A 17,234-nucleotide genomic window follows, 5' to 3' on the forward strand; every position below is an offset into this window, starting at 1 on the left:
ACGTTCAACCTCCTTCAAGCGTGTCCGCCCCAACCTGACCCCATTCCGCTCGCACCAATCCAATATTTCTCCATGCGAAGCCAAGTTCTGTACCTAGCAGAGTTCCAGATGCCTTGCCGTCGAAGGAACGCGGTCGGATCAGCGAGTCGCCGCAGACCAACCTCTCCATGGCCGACTTGGTCACGATAGCAGACCCGGCAACGCTAGAGATGCTACATGAGCTGCAGCAGCTCAAACGCCAGCGCATATCCCAGCGGAAATACGTGAAACGGAAGTCCAAGGCTTACGCAGGCCTCGAGAAGTACATGCCGCTACTACAGTGTACGTGACGAGGTTAGTCGACTGCACATCCGACGAGACCGTCTCCTGGGCGCCAAGGAAACTCTGTGGTCGGCTGCAGTCGAGTACCGGCATCCTCCGTTCTTTACTGACAACCATGTTTGGCTACATCTTGGCTTCAATAAATGGGTAAAAAAAGTGATGTCTGCCACGCATTGTGAAACAGAACTAGAGGATTGGGCTGGTAGTGCGCCTGAATATGCAATTTCGTCGAAGCAAACCAAAATTGTTCGGTTAAATGAACAGAAACTTGCCAACATTTGATACGCATCTGCGGCGCCAGTGCTATTCACGGCGCGCCCCGGAAGTGATGCAGATGTGCTGAGCGATGTAGTGCAGCGGGTTGTTCTTAAACGGCGCGTGGAGCTGCTCCTCCGTGATCTCCTCGCCGAACTCGAGCACCACGTGCAGGTGCGCCATACGGCTCTCCGTCTTCTCCACGAGACTGGAAGCCGACACATGGCGGTTGGCCGCGTCCATAAGCGTTGAGCTGCGCACGTTCGATCAATAGTAAAAATGCATGACGGCTTACAGATTCATGCTATTTCTTCGCGTATTCTCAATATATTTTCGCATTGAATGATGTAGACTAGATATTGATCGACCATCGGCACCCAACGTTGCCACAAAATTAATTTCTTCGAGTAATCCTAAGAAAAGTTGTATGTAGATTTCCGCATTGAATGGTGTATACTAGATATTGATCGACCAACAGCACAAATATCCAGCCACAAAATTAATTTCTCCGAGTAATCCTAAGAAAAGTTGTATGAAAACGCGGTGAAAATGATGAGTGATCTGGACTACAGAGCGCTCCTACGACCACCACCTACGAGCGGTGTTCCGGCCCTCAGTTCAGCTTTTTCGGTCGCTGCAGCAGCCAACCCCCCCCCCCCCGTACTCACGGTAAAAAACTCCGCTGCTGTGGTGCCGAACTAGCTAGACTCACCTCGCCGCAGAACCACCGAACGGACCGACACTCAGACACCCCCCCTCCCCTCCTGCGACCACCTAGGTATGTCGCCGCGCTACCTACCGTGCCTCGCTTCATCATCATCTCGCCTTTGCGCATGCTATCTTAGCCGCATACTGCTGAATGTGTATTAGACTTTAGCATTATTCTATCTTGGTCGCAGCGCGTCAAACATCCTTCGCGTTTTTGTAGATAGATCAAATATTGCTGCACAAACTACTTGCATAGCAACTAGAAAACCGGGTTGCCCGCTATCGTCTCCTCCTTCATTCAAACATTTCAGAGCTGGCACTTTCGTACTTAACGTTTACTCTTAAGCTCTGGAAACGAATATCCTACTGAACTAGTTTTCCACTCCACCGAAAAAGCCTCTGCTTTTACGTGAATTTCAAGAAACTATGCGATTTCTGAGATTATTAAATGACTTTACTTGATTTCAGTAAACTTTTACTTCATGTGCGCCACATATCAGGTGCATCGAATTAGTCCTGGTTGGGCTGTCCATACTTCGTAACCGAAGCACTACCAGGAAAAAGTTCGTTGTTTACTCGAGAAGCTCGTCGCAGACCGAGCTGCTCTCGATGGTATCATGCTCGTCGGCCACAGCCCCAATGCGATGATCTACCAGCCTCAGACTCGAAAGCTCTGCGATCACCTCACTAGCTACAACGTCTACTTCCTGTACTGCGAGCCCTGACTTCTTGTACCCAACCTTGACTGTCTTCTCCCTTAACTCCGCCCACGCTCGCTCAACCCAACTGGCAATGAGCGATCTGTCAGGCGGCACTACTTAGCTTGAACGGAACGCCAGCCTTCCTTCGCTTAAGCTGTTTGCGCCGCTGTTCATGCGCAAACTCATCTAGGCCGCTGTAGAAGGCGTTGATAACGGTGGTGATGTCGCCGCACTGTGCCCAGGCATCGAGCACCGCGAGCTTCTCTGCCACCGCAATTGCGGTGCGTCTGCGGGCAGGTAGATTGGGAAATGACTGACCCTTGCCCATTTTTGTGTTGTCAGTAACAAGTGGAGGCACACGATAAGGTATTTTGATTGGCTATAATCAATTGTCAGTAATAAGCGAACGTCAGTAAAGAGCGGAGGATGCCGGTACTTCCGCACCTTCGAGCACGGATTTTCTGAGCCACATAACGAGAACATTAGGGGGAGTCGAACCTTAAAAATGGCGACAAAAATATCAACAGAGACGGGGCCGAATAATCAGCAACGTTCTGCCCTAAAAATCAACAAATCAAAGTAGGGTACTCACTCAGTTTTCGCATGTAGTTTGGTGAAAACAGCGAGCTATCACTTCCTTTTTCGCCAGCACGCGCAGGCTCTTGCTTAGTGCATATACATCTTCTTATATTCAGCTTTATACCTAGCAATGGCCGACTCCAACGTAACACTGTCCAGCAGCTCACAACGTCTCCATCATCGCGAGTTGACATCTAAAACTTGTTTATAGTGATAGTAAACATGTTTATTTGGAGAGGATTCGTGTGAAAACTTGCCTAAACACATACACAACAGTTTCTAATTGAGGAGGGACTTCAAAAACAGCAGAAATTGTATCAGAGGTCGAGGAGGGAACAGCAAGCGGTACCACTTGAAGTTCGAAATCATCATGATGATTTTTCAAATCAACCACCTCCGGAGGTGGTTGATTTTGAGAATCAACAAGATTTCGCCGAAATAATCAACATCAAATCGCCCTAAAAATCAGCACGTTTTTTGCCAGGTTCACTCCCCCTATTGAGTTCTTGCGCGCAGTCGTGGCACCGGACGTGGATTTAGGTGCTTCGACTGGTTTCGAGGCATTGATGGCGAATTGGAGGACGTTCACGAAGTTTTTTCCAGATGTCCGAATCCAGCTCAGGAGGTGAATGGGGGGTTAAGCATGTTGCGAACGACTCCCTCGTTGCCAGTACCACCACAAGCATCACAATGAGGATGAAAACACTGCAAAACGTGTTTCCACACTTGGTGGACGACTCTAACGTCTAGAAGCAGCGCATCGTTTCACAGCTACTCGGACAGCGAATCGCGATGACAGGCTCAGTGCGTTTTGGCTGGGACAGTACCAGCAAGCACGTCATCGCGTTGTATGCTCATGCCGACTTGGTGTCGCCGCTGCTGCAGCTTAGTCGGCAGTCTTGACGATGCTGCCTTTTTTTGATGACGCTCTCATCACACCAGACTGCAATTTGGTCACACGTCACAGAAATACTAGTAGAGCAACAGATACGACACCACCCACACGATACGACTCACTTGCTCGCCAATGCATTAATTCTTTCCACTAACAAAACCTCTGGAACTTATCTTCTTCTCTTCATGTTGGTAGCATCTCTGCGGTACAACTTCAGCTTGAGAGCTACACCCAGCTGTACGATCGACTCCATCCACTTTGGGCGCGGGCTCAATCAGCTTGTTTGGCCTTCAGCAGAGCCAGAAACTCGCGGTTCACTTTGCGATCTTCCTGACGCTCGCGGCGCTCCGCCTCCAAGCACTTCAACTCGCGCTCGCGGATCTCCAACTCCCGCTGACGCAGACTGACGTAGTCCGCCTGGATACCCGCCATCATGGTCTGCAGTGCCTCCGCGCTCTTGCGCTGGTTGGCCATGATCTCCGAGATGGTGGCCAGCAGCTTCTCTCGACCCGATTGGGTCTCCCGCTCAAGCGCAGCGGCAAACGACTCTTGGCCGGCGTCGGTCTCATCGAAGCTGACAACTTTCTCCTCGTCGTTGAAAGGAACTTCCTCATCTTCCTCCTCCTTAATGCTAGGCTTCTCTTCTTCCTGCCCCACATTCTCCCCTACCTCTTCCGCCTTCCCCTCTTCCTTAATGCTAGGCTTCTCGTCTTCCTCCTCCACTTGCCCCTCTTCTTCTTCGTCCTCCTCGTCTCCAACTCGAAGGTACTTGTCCTTCTCCTCCTCGGACTCGAGCGTCTGGTAGATGGCCCAGTGCACTTCGTGCTGAGCCTTCAAGTGGCGCATGAAATAGTCCGTCCGGAAGAGCGGCCCCGCCCAGCTCTTGACGTCCGGCTGCAGCTTCCTCTTGCTACCAACCGCCGCGTCGTCGTCTTCCTCGGGGCCGAACGCCCGACACATCCGACACTCGACTTCTCGCACGCCGTCCACGATACTGCGTCGCGACACTCGCAGCGCGTACTTGACGGCGTGCGCGTCTTGGAACGGCAGCTGGCGCAAGGGCTTCTTGGCCGCCGACGGCATCCTAACGGGATTTTAGCAGCAACCTCGTTCAGTCTCAAAACTCAAATCTGATAATGCTTCTCATTGGCTACCACAGCTTCTATTTTCAGCCAATCGCAGCAATTCGTAGCTCCTCAACCAGCACAACCCCACAATTAGCATAGCACTTTTCTTCTTCATTACAACGGACACGTCGATTACTATGGGCGGGTGTCCGACCATGATCCAGCGCCGCAACAAGGTGGCGCTGCCCCCAGGCTACAGCCAATTGGTGCGTGCATGCATGCACCTCACCTCAAATGCAGCAATGTATAAACAGTAATTGTTTTATTTCTTACTGCAGCACTGGATGCGGCTGTGCCAATCGGGACAAGACCTGTCGGGGCTTCGCGGCGGCCCGCCGCGCCGCGCCATCACCATGGAGGAGGTGAGTCGCCACAACACCGAGGAGGACTGCTGGAGCGTGCTGGACGGCAAGGTGTACAACATGACGCCGTACCTCAAGTTCCACCCGGGCGGCGTGGCCGACCTCCTGCTCTCGGCGGGCGGGGACTGCACCGACCTGTTCAACGAGAAGCACCCGTGGGTGAACGGCCACAGCATGCTGGAGAAGTGCTACATCGGCCAGCTGGACCCGGACTCGGTGGCCTCCTCGGCCTCCTCGGCCGAGTCCAAGGTCGCGCTGGACAAGACCCAGTGGCGGCCCTTCACGGTCGCGTTCAAGCAGACGGTGAGCCACCAGACCGTCAAGTTCACGTTCGAGCTGCCGGGCAACAAGCTGCTGGGCCTGGACACGCCCGGCCAGCACCTCAAGGTGCGGGCCAAGATCAATGGCCAGATGATCGAGAGGGCCTTCACCCCCACGTCCAAGTTCTCGCAGCCGGCGTCCTTCGACCTGATCGTCAAGGTGTACCCGGATGGCCTCATGAGCAGCTATTTGGACAAACTGGCGGTCGGAGACAGTGTGGAGATGCTGGGCCCGCAGGGAGTGCTGGGATACCCGGAAGCAGGCGTGGTCACGGTCGGCTGCCAGCCTAAGCTCACCAATGTTCGCCACGTTGTGATGATCGCTGCGGGCACGGGCATCGCTCCGATGCTGCAGCTGATCCGGGCCATCATGGAGAACAGCAAGGACGCGGCCAAGATTACGCTCGTGGACTGCAACCACTCGCTGGCGCACATCATCGCGCTGACGCAGCTGGAGCCGCTGGCCAACATGTTCATTGATCGCGTCAAGGTTAATCACATTCTTCGCGAAGCTAGCGACAAAGACTCCCAGGAGCTGGGGTCGTTCCGAACTGGCAAACGTCTGGATAAGGACACTCTCGCTGAGCTACTGCCGAGGGCGTCGCCCGATGTTGCAGCCTTCCACTGTGGACCGCCAGAGTTCGACGAAGCTGTGAACAAAATGCTGAAAGAGATTGGATTCAAGGACAACCAGATATTCATGTTTTAGATAACGGGCGATAGACTGGATGCTGTCAAAGGTAGACTTGTCTCTTCATGGCCTATTCAAGATAAACATATTTTTTGCTAGAGATTGCTAACTCGGCATAAGGCATGGGTATTGTTGGTCGTGAACAGCGCTGCAACACTTTTCAAAGAACAGGAGGGAGACATGTTTATTGAACGATCGCAATCGAAGTACTGTACCAGCAACTCCAGGATTGCGACCGGATATGGTGGCTTACTGCTATTGTTTTTTGGAGCGGGCAGGAATCGCGTGCCAGTAGTGTCAGTTCGGAAATTTCCGAAGTCGCAAGCCAAACTGCTGTCGACACCGGAATAACTCATTTCCAATGTCCGATCGACTCACAGTCGACACGACCGAGCCTGCCTCCGACGATCTGCCAAACCACCGAAATGCTCTGAACGAGCAGCGTTCGTCGCCTGAGTGTACGTCGCAAACAGGGTTCTGGTGTCCGTTTCCTCCTAGCGCATCAGACAACGAGGTGAGTAGCACGACAAGTGTGGAGACCTACCGACGTGAACGGCACCGACAGAGCCAACAGCGTTACCGGATGAAGTAGCGGAAGATTCGTCAGGTCTTGTAAGTCTCGATCCAACAACTGCGAGATGATCTTGACCACCTCGAGCACATGCGGGACAAGTTGTTGCTCAAACTCACAGCGAGACAGACAGTTTGGTCTGTTGCAGTGGAATACTTTCGCGTATTCAGTCGCGGGATGGCCGTACCTGAGGAGCCCTGCCCCTCCGTGGAGCTGGATTTCCTGCGTGCAACAATGGCTCAAGACGTCGATTCTGGGAATGTACGAGGTGTTGAGGCCCTGGCAAGGAGCTGAGGGATTTTTACTGCGTGCTTTCGAGATGTTCGCGTGCAGCTCGAGGGCGTGAAGAAGATCACAGACAATTCACTGGTCGCCGCCACAACCACGAGCATCACGATCACGAGCAGCTCCATGCGCTACGTGTGGCCGCCCTTGACCAAGCTGCAAGCTGCTGCCAAACTGCTAGGCCAACGCGTCGTCATGCGCGGCTCAGTGCGCTTCGAGTGGGACAGTACCATCAACCGTGTTGTGAGATTAATTTTTCAAGCCGACATGGTGTCACCAATGCTGCAGCTGCTGGGCAGTCTGGAGGACGTATCGCTCCTATTTAGCGGCGGTCTTCTCACGCCTGAAGGCAACGTTGTCCCTAGAGACTACCTGTACCGAGGTCCGCTCTACTTCTGCTAGATTACTTCCAGCGTAAATGCATCTCCAATACAAAGCAACATTTACTAGATCGGGTGTATCTCGAATGGTTAGTTAGTAGGCATTGTAAGTTAGTAGGCAGCTTGACAGGGAAGACCAAAGCTCGAAACCTTGCGTTGCCCCGCGAAATCCGTGCCAACTCCGCCAAGATGGTGAACACCGGCGGCATGTTGAAGTGGTGGGAGCCTCGATTCAGACACGATCCACACGGCCGCGTCAGCGGGAGCGTGACAACTACTACTACAAACTACAAGCACGGCAGGAAATTCTTGCGCTTCAACGTGGTCTGTGAAAGGACGTTGAGCACAAGTCGCAGATGGCACGTGCGCTCCGCTGCACTTCAGGCTGCGCGGAATAGCTGCTCGCGGTGAAGCTGCTGCAGCCGATGAGATGAAGCGCGAGATCCGTTCTCACTATTGCATTGGCGTCGCGGAGATCAAGTCAACGCCCCGATCATGAGCAGCGGTGAATCCTTCCGTTGTAGAGAGCTCCAGTGCCACCAAAGCGTCAACGCCGTCAACGACCGATCCAGCTACGTCGCCCGTCAACTGACCGAGCTTGACGTCCTCAGTGCCGTCGGATCGGTTGTGAATGCTGCTCAAGGCTGCGGGGTTGCTCGGTTCACGCAGTGTGAAGCCACGCGGACGACTTGGTTATCTTCGATTGAGCGAGCGCTGTTGGAGCGGCATCTGTCGCGCGTGCTGCGGTTCTCTCCGTCGCTGGAAGACACTTGCAGGCACGTTTGCAGCGATGCGCCGAGCGTCGTTGGCGAAGGGCTGGATGACTGCAACGCACTGGCCCATTACGCTGTCTTCGCATTGATCGATCAAGGACTGCATGACGATAAAATTGAGATGAAACCCGAACGGCTAGCGAGGATGTTGTACTGCGCCAGACAGAAGGCACTGCCGATGCTGGTGGCGTGGCTACTTGCTGAAGACTGCGCGTCGTTCCAACAGCTGATGCTGAACTACGGCAGCCAACTCAAGATACTTGAAGCGCTTCGACTGTCGGTGCGTCAAGAGCTAGCAGCAACACGCGTGTTCATCACAAAGTTCTTGGGTAAATTGGCCAAGAATTACGGGTCGGACGGCGGTGTTCTCATGGCCACGCATACCCCCGAGACTTTTATTCGCGACGGAGGGGGTACAACCTTCGGCGGGGGTGAAGCCATGCAATGCTTCAAGGACGAACTGGAGGAGCTTCGTGTTTCGTACGTGAAGTCACAAGGTTGTGCCAGCAGCCCGAGGTCAGCCATTCAAAACATCTTGGACCCGTCACTGAGATGCCGGGTCTACAAAGATGGCGACGAGCAGAAGTATCAGTGGCTGCCGACTGAATTCCACGTTGGACGAGATGGAGTCGTATCAATTCTCTCTCCGCTGCATGGGTCGATCCACCCGCACCAATTCCCTGGGTTGTGTGCGGTTATCCCGAAGATCCTCGGTCGCCTGTTGCCTCTTTTCGAGCGCGTCCTGGGTAGCATTGCAACGCACGATCCGCCATCGCCCTATCAAGCTGGTCTCGGCTCTTCTCGCCAGCTTCAGTATCGCACGGCAAGCAACAACGAAAGCCTCACTGGGTTCAGTCTCCGTGACCGAAAGCTCCAAGTGGTCGTGAAGCTCTCGACTATCAATCTTGACCAAGACAACCCAGCATTTGCTGGCGAGCAAGACCACGATGATAACCTCAACCGAGGTTGGCAACTCGATGGAGACGACCATGAGAACATTGTGAGTGTGGGCTACCACGTGCTGCAGTCGCGAAACATTACGCCGCCTAGACTCGCCTTTCGAGCATTCGCCCACTCTCCAGAAGAATCAGACTTGACGTCGCAAGAAGACCCTTTCGTTGCATTTGGAGAGAGGACATCAGCCTTCTACCGTGGGAGGTATGGACGACAATTCCTACAGCCGTGGGGGTCGCTGGTGCTGCACGAAGGCCGCTCTATCGTGGCCCCCAGCTTTCTCGCCCACCGCTTCGAACCTTTCGAGCTGTTGGATGCCACGAACCCCGAGGGTGGAGAGCTCACACTGGCCACCTTCTACCTCCCCGACCCCACCAGAGAGCCAATTGTCTCCACTCGCACGGTTCGTCCCGAGCAGTGGCAGCAGACTCGGCGATTTGTCCAAGCGAACGTCGATATGCTGCGCTGCAGCTCAGTTCACCCTTTCCTACCCGATGAAGTCTCGACCCTAATTGCAGACTTTGCGGCCTCCCACATCTCGGAAGCTCAGGCTCAACTCACCCGTCAGCTCCTACTGATGCAACGGCGAAAGCTGCAAGAGCTCCGCTTCATGACGCCGTCCCTACGACTAGAGGAGATGATGCTGCATCTTGATGAATGAAGTGCAAAGTTCCCCAGATTCAATCTATCAAATTGTGGTAAGCCTTAGCCGTGAAAGCGTAGGGTACATTTTTTCCTTGTGAACTTTCAATAAAACGTGTGCGAGCCACGTATTTGCCTCTCTTCAATTGAGATCATGAGCTTGTCTGCAGTATCAGAACACGCGGGCAAGCTCGTCCCGCAAGCTGCGAAACCCTGCGAGTTCATCGTCGAATACCGAGGTCGGTGCTGGGGCTGGTGGCTTATCATCCGATGCTTTATCCAATTCTCCGTCTGGTGCCGATGGAGTGAGGGCAGACGCTGACTTACTTAAACGTGGCGCGTTCTTGATCTGGTGCAGGAAGTTCCCCACCGACGCCGTATCCAACGACGCGCCCGACGAACGGTTTAGCGCGCTGCCAGCACCCGTTGAGACTGAGTCGGCAGCTGTAGTCCCGCTTGATCCAATTGACGATCTCTCCCCGATCGCAAATGGCAAAATCATGTCAGCGCCGTCGGCATCCAGGTCGTCACTCTGCCCGTCGCTTGAAGCTCCTCCTGCATCAGCACTTCCTGATAGCGACAAGAACCGTGGGCGACCGCCAGACGAGCTCCCCGCTGCATCAACGATTGCTAAGCCGAACGCGTCAGGCGTGTCGGGAGAGATTCCCCATGCAGTCACACCGCTGTCGCTGAAATCGGGCGAGAATCCGCGTTTCTTCGCCGATATCAGGCCTGCCGAGGACGAGAATGACGAGCGCTTCGCGCCATGGAGTCCCAGCTGGAATTGATCCGTCGTGATAAATGTCGGCACATTGCTGGAGCCGGACCGAAGGTAATTCTTGCTGTACGAGTATCCTGGCGACGTGGATAGCAGCTCGCACGGATTCGCTTGAAACGGGGGGCTTGAGGAGAACATGGGCATGCCGTCGATCGGTGAATTCTTTGCACCACCCGGGCGAATCGTGATAGCTTCTGTTTTCGTGACAGCGTCCGAAGTTACCGCAGCACTCTTGGTCTGGAGATCCTCTTGAATGCCTTCCGGAGCCGCAGTGAAGCCTGTATTGTCGGACACAAATGCGCCGTTGAACGAGCTCTTCCTGCGTCTCGGAACATGCGGCTGCTGCAGCGGTGAGGGAGATCCACTATCGAGCGTAAAGTTATCCAAAGACCCAGGCGCGTGCTGCGTCTCGTTTCCAGGGAGAAAAGGTTTGTGCGTCAGCGCAGGAGACGTCCGTCCACCGCGCAAGAGTGAGATAGATTTCGGGTGCCGAGGCGGGGTTGACAGGCGGTGATATGCCGCGTTGCTGTTGCTGGTCGGCGGTTCGTCGTGGAAGGACGTCTGTGAAACGTGTAAACCGCTTTCGGCGTCCTGATGGCTCGCTCCACCTTCCCACAGTTGCTGTTGGCGCTGCTGGAACGCAAGTGACGGCGATGACGTATGCTGCTGCTCGCGATCAATCGCAACATTCCCGTAGCCATAGGGTGCCGCCGTTACGTTCGGGTTGGCGGCAGCGCTTCGTAACCGGACATCGTGCTCGCCTCCGTACGAGTGAGCATGCTGAATAATCTTTCCGTCACTCTGTTCGTCCCCATATCCCGCCGCACCAGCGCCCTCTCGACCGCCTGCTGCCATAGCTCCTTTGCTGCTAACCCGCGGGATCGCCATAGGCTTAGACATTCCTGGCTGGGTCCGCACCGCTACATCATCATCCACTCCAATGTCACCTACAGGACCCGTGCTGCTGAACTGCTGGTGTGGTGCCATTGGGATCGAGCGAGGCGACGATCGTCGACGCTGAAGAACGCCAACGTTACCGCCGAACTTCTCCGCGTCACTTACTGGCACAAAGGAATCTGTCCGTAAGTCTGTCACCCTCATTGGGACGTCCGCCATCGCTGCGCTGGTACTGGACGGCACCGGTGCACTAGCAGGCACCAACTCCGGCGACCCGGGCACATAGTCTTGAATAATAAAATTGTCCTGGAAGATCCGCGACGGCGCCGCTTGCTCCTGCCGCTCCGTGAACTGGTCACAGTCCCGCCGATACACCGCTGCGACCTTCAGCAGTCCAAACGGCGTCGTAATGGGGATAAACGAGTACCCACTGGTTGCCACCCGCTGCGTCTCGAACGCGCGCGCGGCGTCACTAGCGGGCGCCGCGTGCATCGCGTAGCTGAGCATGGACGGGTACGACTGCGCGAAGAGCCTGTGTGCCGGGAGCTGCCGCATGAAGGAGAAGAGCGCTCTGAGCAACACGCTGATGCGCTTGCAGACCTCCTTAAGTTGCTGGATCACGTCCTGCGTCGAGCCCAAGTGCGCGCCCGATCCGCCGTCCCCGTCGGCCGCGAAGGTCACGCTCCAGCGCTCGAGCAGCACCTTGTGGCCGTCCCCGGCGTCCCAGAAGATGTCGATGGCCAGCGGCAGGCGCACGTCCTCCTTCCAGGCCGACATGGCCTCGCGCACGGCCTGCACCTCCTCGATGTCCAGGTTGAAGCGCGCGCGGCGGCTGCCACGACGAAGGTCCGGCTCGTGCTGGAAGTTGACGCGGCTCTGGACGATGAGCTCCGCCGCCTTGTACAGGAACTCGAGCACCACCTGCTCCGTCTTGGCGCGGCCCGCTGCAATGCACAAGTAAATATAACATTTAAGTAAAAAATATTGTAAAGTTATGGTAAATTACTGTACGCTGGGGACGCACTGGCAGACCCGGAGGCGCGCGGAGGCGGCGCGGCGTATCGCATGTTGTGGGCGTTGTAGCGCGCGTTGGGCGCTGCGAATTGCTGCGTGGAGGCGCGAGGTCCGCGGCCGGAGGTTGACAGGTCCACGGACGACATCATGGCGCCCCTGGAGACGTAGCGGGCGCGAGGTGGACGGCGCTGGGAGCGGCCTCTTCTTCCTCTTCTCCGCCTTCTCCGCGGGAATTATGCACCGCTTTGGGTTCGGCGGCGGCGATTTTGACCAATGGGGGGGCGGATTGGACAGCGGGGAGAAATCGGTACGCTGATTGGACAGATTGAGATTATTTTAACCCCCGAGAAGCCAATGGGAAGCGAGATTTCTTAGCTTTCTGCGACGTGTGCGCTTCAGCTCTTCAAGATGCAGCCTGCCAGCGGGTCAAGAAATTTATGCGCTGTGCTGGCCAATATGCTGACTATGCTGAGTGTAGCTAAGTACCAGCTACAGTAGTGGGAGGAAGAGGATGCGATAATGTGTCTTCCATAGTAACTAGAAGCAGCCGGCAGTTTAACATCAAAGCTGTTGGGGATCTATTCCGTACTGACTGCTTGCTGCGATGAACGCGGCAGAATACGACCAAGATTTTACTGTATGCGATCGATACAAAGCCATTTGGACGTGACGACATCGCCAACAAGAGAAGACTTATCGTGCATGTTGAAGTTGAAGTCGCTCGACGGTCGTAGGCTCTTCGTCCAGCACTACCACTAGCAACGCGTCTCCTTATCAACGTAAGCACTGCTGCAAATGCCCGTCCTCTGGTGTGTTGTAACGACGAACTACAGCATAAACACACAGTCTTGTTTAGACAATAGGGTGTATTAGGACTCTACTCTATTCCCTGCCTGCTTGTTGCGCCGCTTCTTGTTCTTGTTCTTATTTTTCTTCGGTCCCGACGCATTCTGCTGCTGCTTTTGCTGCGGCGGCTTCGACTTCTGACCAGTCGGACGCTGCTGCGGCTGCTGTTTGGGTCTCTGTTGCTGCTTCGGCTTCTGCTCCTGCTCCTGCTTCTTTTTCTGCGGGGACGGCGTCGTCTTCTTCTCCTGTTTCGTCTCATCTTCCTGCTTCTTCTCCTCTTCCTTTTTCTTCTCCCCTTCGTCTCCTCCCTCGTCCTCCTTCTGCGCCTCCTCCTGCTCCTTCTTGAGCCGCTTGGCCTGTCGCTCCTGCTGCTTCTCCTGGCCCTCCCTCTTCCTCCGCTCCTTGCGCGCCGCCTTGGCCGCCTCCTTCCACTCCAGGAACGTCTTAGTGCGCTTGGTAGCCAGCGCTGTGTCCAGCCACTGCTGCTCGGCCTGCCACTCGTGCACCAGCACCTTCTGCAGCAGCGCCGGGCTCAGCACGTTCATCTCGAGGAAGCCCTTGCAGCCGCTGGCCGCCACCTTCTTGCGGCCCAAGACGTCGATGAAGCGGTCCACGCAGAGCTCGCCGCGGCTGTTGGTGTCGATGTCGCGCGAGCGGTAGAAGGCCAGCAGCTGGTCGTTCTGCGCCTCGCTGGCCGCCACGAACAGCAGCTGCAGGTCCGTCCCCATGGAGATCACGCGCCCGTTGGCGATCTGCAGCTCCTCCAGCCACGCGCGCAGCACCGACACGTACGTCGCGCGCTCGTGGAAGTGGTCGATGCGCACCAGCAGCAGCTCCACGTCGCCCATGGCCAGCAGCAGCAAGACAAGACAAGATAGCGGATCCCAAGCGTCGGTCGGGTAGTGCCCACCAACGGACACGAACACGGCGCGCGATTGGTCGAAAAGAAGATATTACTGGGTAGAGGCACGTAATTAATGCAGCGAGTTGTTTGGGAGACGAATAGAATCGTAGGAATCCTTCAATAAGTAATATACAGATATCTTCCGAACAGCTTACTTATTTGCTTGTTAATATGTAGGTACAGTACGTGTATTACTATGTAGTAGGATGGAGTTGTGTCCTAGTAGTCCACCACTCGAGGCTAGTACACTGCTGGGACAGGTGCTCTCCGATCACGAGGTTGCAGTCTGGCTGGATGAGCGCGTTCTGGAACACAAGCGACACATCCTCCAAGCTTCCCAGGCACTCGAGTAGTGGGGCTATCATGTCGGCTTGAGAGACGAGGCCCACCACGCGATTGTTCAAATCGTCCCAGTCGAAATGCACCGAGCCACGCATCACGAGACGACGCCCCAGCAGTTTGTCCGCGATGGGAGACCAGCGGCATCGATTTGAGTCGGCCGAGGCAACCGACAGCCAAGTTTGGCAACATGTAGCGCAGCGAGTGACTGGTGATCGTGATGCTCGTGGTGGTCGTTGCTATGAGCGACCTATCCGAGGTCTGCTCGAGTCGTCTGAGCTGGACGTGGACGTCCTTGAAGTACTGGGTGAAGACTTTCCAGTTCCTGGTCAGCAGCTCAAAGCCGCGCACATTGCCAGCATCCAAGTCTTGGGACATTGTTGCTCGCAGGAATTCGAGCTCAACGATTCGATCCCCCGGAGAAAGCCGTGTTGTCGGTACGTGTAGCCCCCGACGGAAGACGCGAAAGTATTCCACGGCGACAGACCACAGCGTCTCTTTCGTCGAGATGCCGCAAGAGAGACCGTTGCGCTGGTTGTGAAGTCGCTCGATCTCGTTCCGTAGCTGCTGGTTGTCGATTTCTAGTTGCTCAGCTAGCTTCCGTTGCTTCTTTCTGTATCGTTTCTGGTTTAGACGACGGCGTTCTCGGTGATAGGCCTCAAATGCAATATCTAAACCTGAATTAGACATAGCTACAATGTCGATGTCGCGCAATTTGTCCAGTGTAGTTTGGTTGTATCAGATTACAGAGGTAACAGCACCGTAGGTATCATTCGCATTGTTAAGGACATAATAGGATAGAGCAGATGTAGGGTGGTTGTGGAAGCTTCTAGAAAGGAGCTTCCATCCACTCGAACTGCGGGGGCGGTCACTTTTGGTTTAGACCCGCCATCCCCCCAAGCCTGGCTTCCTCTTCGTTTTGAAATACTGGTAGCACTTGTTGGTCCCAGCAACCTGACAACGAGGAGCCCATGCCCACCATCACCCAACTACGCGCCGAGATCGATCGGCTGAACCAACCGATGGCGGACCGCACGCGAGTGCCGAGCAACCTGCCGAAGTTCACCGGCAAGCGAGGGGAGGATGTACGCGAATGGCTGTTCCAGATCGAGAACGCCTGTCGAATCAACAACATCCCGATCGAAGACGCAAGCACCCGACTACCAGGAATCGCGGGGTCGGCGATGGAGAAGCCTGCCTCCGGCTGGTTCCTGCACTGGTCGTCGACGACTCGAAGCGAGGAGCACACGTGGGGGATTTTCCGTGAGCATGTGCTCCAACACTTCGAGGCATCGAACTACCAGGCTGTCCTGCGCGAGAAGCTTCAGCGACTCAAGCAGGCAGCAGACATTGAGACGTACAACGGTAAGTACTCAGCTCTCATCTTCAGAGTGGAGGGCATGAGCGTACTCGACCAAGTTTTGTGCAACGCGAACGGTCTCAAGCCACGCACGCGCAGCTACGTCAAGCTCGAGAACCCCCAGACCCTGAGCGACGCTATGGACTTGGCTGTCAAGTACGAGGTGACTCACTTCGTCGAAGAAGCTCGCGACCGTCAACCCAAGCGTGACAAGAAGTTCTCGTCGGCTGATCAACCTCACGCCCAAGGTAAACCCTTCAAGGGGAAGCCGTTCCGCGGGAAAGGCCGCTTCAAGCCGAGAGCTGAGCCCAAACGCGCCGAGGGTCGTACCTGCTTCCACTGCAAGAAGCCTGGTCACATCAAGACCAACTGCTTTCTCTGGAAGAAAGAGCAGGAGAAACAGGGAAACGGGCAACCACGTCAGTGAAGGAGGGTCCTGTTGTGGCTGAGAGCGTAACCAGAACACTTACGATTGAGAATATCAGCCTTAACGTTCTGTGTGAAAACCCTCTGGTCTACAAGTCACGTCCGCTGTTCTCAGTAACTGGTGAGATCAGCGTGAGTGACAAGTGTCTCGCTACACGCAGCATGTTGCTGGGCTGTGGAGCCACCACAATCTACGTGTCAAAGCGTTGGGTCAGGGAGCACCAGCTTTGAACGACGAAGTTCAGCGACAAGAGCATTCACGTGAAGCTTGGAGACAACCAAATCGTGGAGACGGAGCTGGAAGTTCTGCCTTTGAAGATCCACGTGTCGGGTCTGGACGAGGCGTACCAGTGTGTCGCCGTCGTCTACGCGATACCCGACGAATTCGACTGCATCCTCGGGATACCCTTCTTCGAGGACAAGCAGCCCCAGATTGATTGGAGAGGTCTACGTATCGAAGGAACGAGAGAGAAGACTCTGCGCTGAGAGCGGACAGGTGATACCTGTGGACCGATCGAGGAAGGCGGACCGGTGATTGTCTCCGGGCTTCGGAGATCTGTCGAGGCGAAAGGCCTTTCGGCGAAAAGATCCGATTCCTGTCGAGGCGCCGCGCTGGAAACGGGTGTGAAGTCCACGTGCGAAGCTGTTCGCGACGCAGTGCTGAAGGAGACCCCGACCGTTGTCAGCAGACGACGAGGAGATGACCCGCAAGCTGGCGCGTGTTCAGCTGGAGAAGACGACGTTGCGATGCCAGAGCGCGAGAGTACTGCACGAGAAGCCGACGAAAGAAGCAGTACCAGGGGCAAAGACACCGTCGTGGAGAAGATGTTCACGATGGGTATTGTCGACGAGAGTGGTGTGCAGACCAAGTACATCACCCGCAAGAAACTGCGGAAGTTCCTGAGAATCAAGACCAAGTCAGCCGAGGAGCCCGACTTTATGTTGGTGCTCTCGAACGAGACGATCAAGCAAGTTGCACGCTCACTGCAACGACGAGACCAACCCGACAATGTTGGTAGTGCGAAAACACAGCGCTATCTGGAAACGGACTGGGACAGTTTCCGTGAAAATCCAGCCTTCGAACTCCTAACGGAGTACAAGGACAA

General features: G+C 55.2%; 9 protein-coding genes across 9 annotated transcripts; 4 read left to right on the forward strand and 5 right to left on the reverse strand.

Annotated features, from left to right (window-relative positions):
• Positions 1-624: 624 nt before the first annotated feature.
• PHYSODRAFT_249961 (hypothetical protein) lies at positions 625-1,411 on the reverse strand (the record flags this gene model as incomplete). Its single annotated transcript, XM_009539411.1, has 3 exons — positions 625-829; positions 1,289-1,350; positions 1,376-1,411. 3 exons carry the CDS (start codon positions 1,409-1,411, stop codon positions 625-627), a joined length of 303 nt encoding a protein of 100 aa, XP_009537706.1.
• Positions 1,412-3,577: 2,166 nt separating this feature from the next.
• On the reverse strand, positions 3,578-4,542 carry PHYSODRAFT_565814 (hypothetical protein; the record flags this gene model as incomplete). Its single annotated transcript, XM_009539412.1, has 2 exons — positions 3,578-4,083; positions 4,219-4,542. 2 exons carry the CDS (start codon positions 4,540-4,542, stop codon positions 3,730-3,732), a joined length of 678 nt encoding a protein of 225 aa, XP_009537707.1. The 3' UTR covers positions 3,578-3,729.
• A 181-nt stretch (positions 4,543-4,723) lies between these two features.
• Positions 4,724-5,977, forward strand: PHYSODRAFT_250034 (hypothetical protein; the record flags this gene model as incomplete). The annotated part of the gene is made up of 2 exons (XM_009539413.1): positions 4,724-4,792; positions 4,865-5,977. 2 exons carry the CDS (start codon positions 4,724-4,726, stop codon positions 5,975-5,977), a joined length of 1,182 nt encoding a protein of 393 aa, XP_009537708.1.
• An 850-nt stretch (positions 5,978-6,827) lies between these two features.
• Positions 6,828-7,217, forward strand: PHYSODRAFT_529950 (hypothetical protein; the record flags this gene model as incomplete). Its single annotated transcript, XM_009539414.1, has 1 exon — positions 6,828-7,217. A coding segment is annotated over one exon (390 nt), but the record flags the coding sequence as incomplete, so codon positions are not given.
• A 57-nt stretch (positions 7,218-7,274) lies between these two features.
• Positions 7,275-9,583, forward strand: PHYSODRAFT_348370 (hypothetical protein; the record flags this gene model as incomplete). Its single annotated transcript, XM_009539415.1, has 1 exon — positions 7,275-9,583. Exon 1 carries the CDS (start codon positions 7,691-7,693, stop codon positions 9,581-9,583), a length of 1,893 nt encoding a protein of 630 aa, XP_009537710.1. The 5' UTR covers positions 7,275-7,690.
• A 153-nt stretch (positions 9,584-9,736) lies between these two features.
• PHYSODRAFT_565817 (hypothetical protein) lies at positions 9,737-12,402 on the reverse strand (the record flags this gene model as incomplete). Its single annotated transcript, XM_009539416.1, has 2 exons — positions 9,737-12,183; positions 12,264-12,402. 2 exons carry the CDS (start codon positions 12,400-12,402, stop codon positions 9,737-9,739), a joined length of 2,586 nt encoding a protein of 861 aa, XP_009537711.1.
• A 720-nt stretch (positions 12,403-13,122) lies between these two features.
• On the reverse strand, positions 13,123-13,827 carry PHYSODRAFT_530979 (hypothetical protein; the record flags this gene model as incomplete). The annotated part of the gene is made up of 1 exon (XM_009539417.1): positions 13,123-13,827. The coding sequence occupies one exon, from the start codon at positions 13,825-13,827 to the stop codon at positions 13,123-13,125; it is 705 nt and encodes a 234-aa protein (XP_009537712.1).
• A 370-nt stretch (positions 13,828-14,197) lies between these two features.
• On the reverse strand, positions 14,198-15,032 carry PHYSODRAFT_319586 (hypothetical protein; the record flags this gene model as incomplete). The annotated part of the gene is made up of 2 exons (XM_009539418.1): positions 14,198-14,373; positions 14,513-15,032. The coding sequence occupies 2 exons, from the start codon at positions 15,030-15,032 to the stop codon at positions 14,198-14,200; spliced, it is 696 nt and encodes a 231-aa protein (XP_009537713.1).
• Positions 15,033-15,313: 281 nt separating this feature from the next.
• On the forward strand, positions 15,314-16,129 carry PHYSODRAFT_530784 (hypothetical protein; the record flags this gene model as incomplete). The annotated part of the gene is made up of 1 exon (XM_009539419.1): positions 15,314-16,129. The coding sequence occupies one exon, from the start codon at positions 15,314-15,316 to the stop codon at positions 16,127-16,129; it is 816 nt and encodes a 271-aa protein (XP_009537714.1).
• Between the last annotated feature and the right edge of the window lie 1,105 nt (positions 16,130-17,234).

The sequence above is a fragment of the Phytophthora sojae genome (genome assembly GCF_000149755.1).
Source record: "Phytophthora sojae unplaced genomic scaffold PHYSOscaffold_13, whole genome shotgun sequence".
NCBI lineage: Eukaryota > Oomycota > Peronosporomycetes > Peronosporales > Peronosporaceae > Phytophthora > Phytophthora sojae.